The sequence below is a fragment of the Nicotiana tabacum genome, chromosome 2 (genome assembly GCF_000715075.1).
Source record: "Nicotiana tabacum cultivar K326 chromosome 2, ASM71507v2, whole genome shotgun sequence".
Classification (NCBI taxonomy): domain Eukaryota; kingdom Viridiplantae; phylum Streptophyta; class Magnoliopsida; order Solanales; family Solanaceae; genus Nicotiana; species Nicotiana tabacum.
Window position 1 is genome coordinate 55,230,262 of NC_134081.1, and position 3,045 is coordinate 55,233,306.

Consider the following 3,045-nt stretch of genomic DNA (forward strand, 5'->3'; position numbering starts at 1 on the left):
AATCGATTCTCAAAACTCAATTTCTTATTTTTCAAAATCTTGACAAAGTTTTACCAATTTTCACTTTGATTCACATGATTTTGATGCAAAAATCTAAGATATATTGATGGAATATGATTAGAAATGGATTAAAATCACTTACCCAACATTTGTAGGTGAAAGTCCCCTCTCCAAATCCCCTTCTACCGAGTCTAGGGTTCAAAAATGAGAGAATGAATTCAAAAATCCCGTCTCTTACGGGTGCCAACCTAATCAATTTGATCAACTCGGGCGTCGGTTAAGGTTATTCATCCTTTTTATTTATATAGACAAATATATCAAATGAAAGGAAATATAATAACTATAACTAATTGATGCAAAGCATAAAACTTCCAACAATATTTTTAATATCATACACAATCTATTTACAATTATCCTCGACGAGCTTTCATATTTTGAAAACAATCAATAATGACATCATTACTTACATTTATAAATACATCACGCTCAATGTAACAAACTAAATAATTATTTAAATATTGATCACCCATGTTGTTCCGCTCTTCATTCTTTATCTGCTTTGTGGACGAGAATGCTCTCTCCACAGTTGCGGTAACAACAGGTAAAATCAGAGTTAACTTCACAAGTAAATACATATACGAATAAGTCTCCACAAGATTTGTCTCAACCAATGCTTTTGCCAAATCATTAATTCCTTACAAGTTGGAGAAATTGGGATTGCCTGCTCGCATATGAATTATGAAAGTATCTAGTTGATAACTCAAGTCTCGAATCTGTACTTCATCAAACTCATTTGGGTAATATTTTTCTAAAGTCATTATTCTACCTTTATCAATATTAGCAAAAGAATTGGATGGATTCAAGCTAGCCATCCCAAGAAGCAAATTGCTACTCACTACATCAAAACGATCATTAAGCTCTTGAAGTTGCACATCAATTACAACATAAAAGATATCAACACGCAAGTGGTGTTAATAACAAATACCAGAAGACTTGCGCTTCGACTTTCCAGGAAAATAGAATTCATCCATCTTGGGAATTATAATATCATGCATATCATAAAATGAGGAAACATCATCTAGCAAAGATTCCTATCTAGTTTCCCTCATATCTTGCAATATTTTCTTTGTAATGTTAAGAAACTCCACGGCATTAACAATATCTTGATTCCTCTTTTGTAGGATCTTGTTCAACTCATTTGACATTGCCAAAACTTTCAACATCAAGTGAAGCATAAAAACAAATTTGAATGTTATTTTCTCACTCAAAAGATATTTTGCTTGATTTCTCTCATTTAATGTAGAACCTTCATGTTCAATCACTTCAAGCACAAAAATAATTGATGAAAAAATAACAATAAAGTTATCTAATGTTTTGAAATGTGATCCCCAATGAGTATCATCTGGTATTTGAAGCCCGCGTTCTTGATTTAGTCCTCGCCCGGTATGAACTTCACCAGACTCAAGTAATTGCTCCAATTTTTCAGCTTGAAGATGGCGAAGCAAATCTTTGCGCTTAAAAGATACTCCAATGATATTCAACACATTAGTAACATGACAAAAGAAGTCTTCGACATCCAAATGCTTTTTAGACATAGCTACAAGTGTTAATTGCAATTTATGAGCAAAGCAATGAATGCAATATGCCGATGAGCTGTCTTTCATAATCAAAGTCTTGAGACCACTTATCTCTCTCCTCATGTTACTAGCTCCATCATAACCTTGTCCACGTATTTAGGATGGACTTAGTGAGTGGTCCAAAAGCAAAGAGTAGATTGCTTCCTTCAATGAGCATGCCGATGTATTACTAACATGGACAAGACCAACAAATCTCTCTACCAGTTCACCATTCTTATCAACATAATGCAAAACAAGAGCCATTTGTTCTTTGTGTGAGATATCTTTGGACTCATCAACTAATATACCAAAGTAATCTCCATTCAAGTCTCCAATTATAGCCTTTAATATTTTTTTTGCACAAGCATTGATAATATCCTTTTGGATCATAGGGCAAGTCAAAGTATCATTTTGTGGAGCATTTTCTAATATTGCTTTTCCCACATCCAGATGATTGTCCCCATGCCATTGTAAGAATCCTAGAAAGAGGCCTTGATTTGTTGAAGATTCACTTTCGTCATGACCCCTAAAAGGCAATCCATACAACAATAGAAGTCTTGCCACATCAATTGATGCTTCTAAACGCATTTGATACTCACTTTTCAACTTCTCGGAGTGCTTATCAAAAACAACTTGAATTGATTGATGATAATTTGATAAATCTAGCATCTTCTTGAAACATTTATCATGGGCACTATTAACATCACCAACATGTAAATGCAATCTTTCAAGACCCTTATTCCAATCCCTAAAACCATTTTTTGTATAAAATTCACCCACACTTCTATGAATAAATTCATTTTTGAAAAAATAACAACATAAGCAAAATGCCGCATCTTTCTTTACACTATACTCCAACCATTTAGAAAATTGGCCATTGAACCAACTTGGAACAAATTGACGCATTCTTCCTCCTATTTGAGATTTGGGAAATTGATGCTTGGAAGGTTGACAAGGACCTTGTTGAATATAATCTTTCTCCTGGATCACCTTTAAGTGACCCCAAATCGAGTTCATTTATAAGATATGAAAGATTGGCATTCGCTTGGATCAAGGATTGACAACTAGGACTTGGTTGAGAATGGTCCAACCGCGTGACAAATTTATCCATCTCAATTTAATTCCTATAAAATAGAAATTAATTCCTGTGAAAAAGCTTTCTCTGTAGCTCACTATGAAATATAGAACAATTTCTACTAGTTCATACCATCAATAAGTTTAGTTATTTTAAATAACTTAACCTTCCCTAATATTTTTGTTTGTCGTTGTTAAAATAGAGTTAATTTTGAATTTTCCTCGATCAAAATTATTTGGGATGTTCTTTCTCTTTTTGCCACGGTAATAAATTCTACAGTGAAATTATTTAAGAGACATTTGATTTTCAAACACAACCAAAAAAATACATAACAAAAAAATCAAAACAGTGACA

General features: G+C 33.1%; 2 protein-coding genes across 2 annotated transcripts; both read right to left on the minus strand.

Annotated features, from left to right (window-relative positions):
• Positions 1-1,091: 1,091 nt before the first annotated feature.
• LOC107796555 (uncharacterized) lies at positions 1,092-1,700 on the minus strand. The gene has a single exon (XM_016619345.1). It carries the CDS (start codon positions 1,698-1,700, stop codon positions 1,092-1,094), a length of 609 nt encoding a protein of 202 aa, XP_016474831.1.
• Positions 1,701-1,733: 33 nt separating this feature from the next.
• Positions 1,734-2,633, minus strand: LOC107796554 (uncharacterized). Its single transcript, XM_016619344.1, has one exon. It carries the CDS (start codon positions 2,631-2,633, stop codon positions 1,734-1,736), a length of 900 nt encoding a protein of 299 aa, XP_016474830.1.
• Between the last annotated feature and the right edge of the window lie 412 nt (positions 2,634-3,045).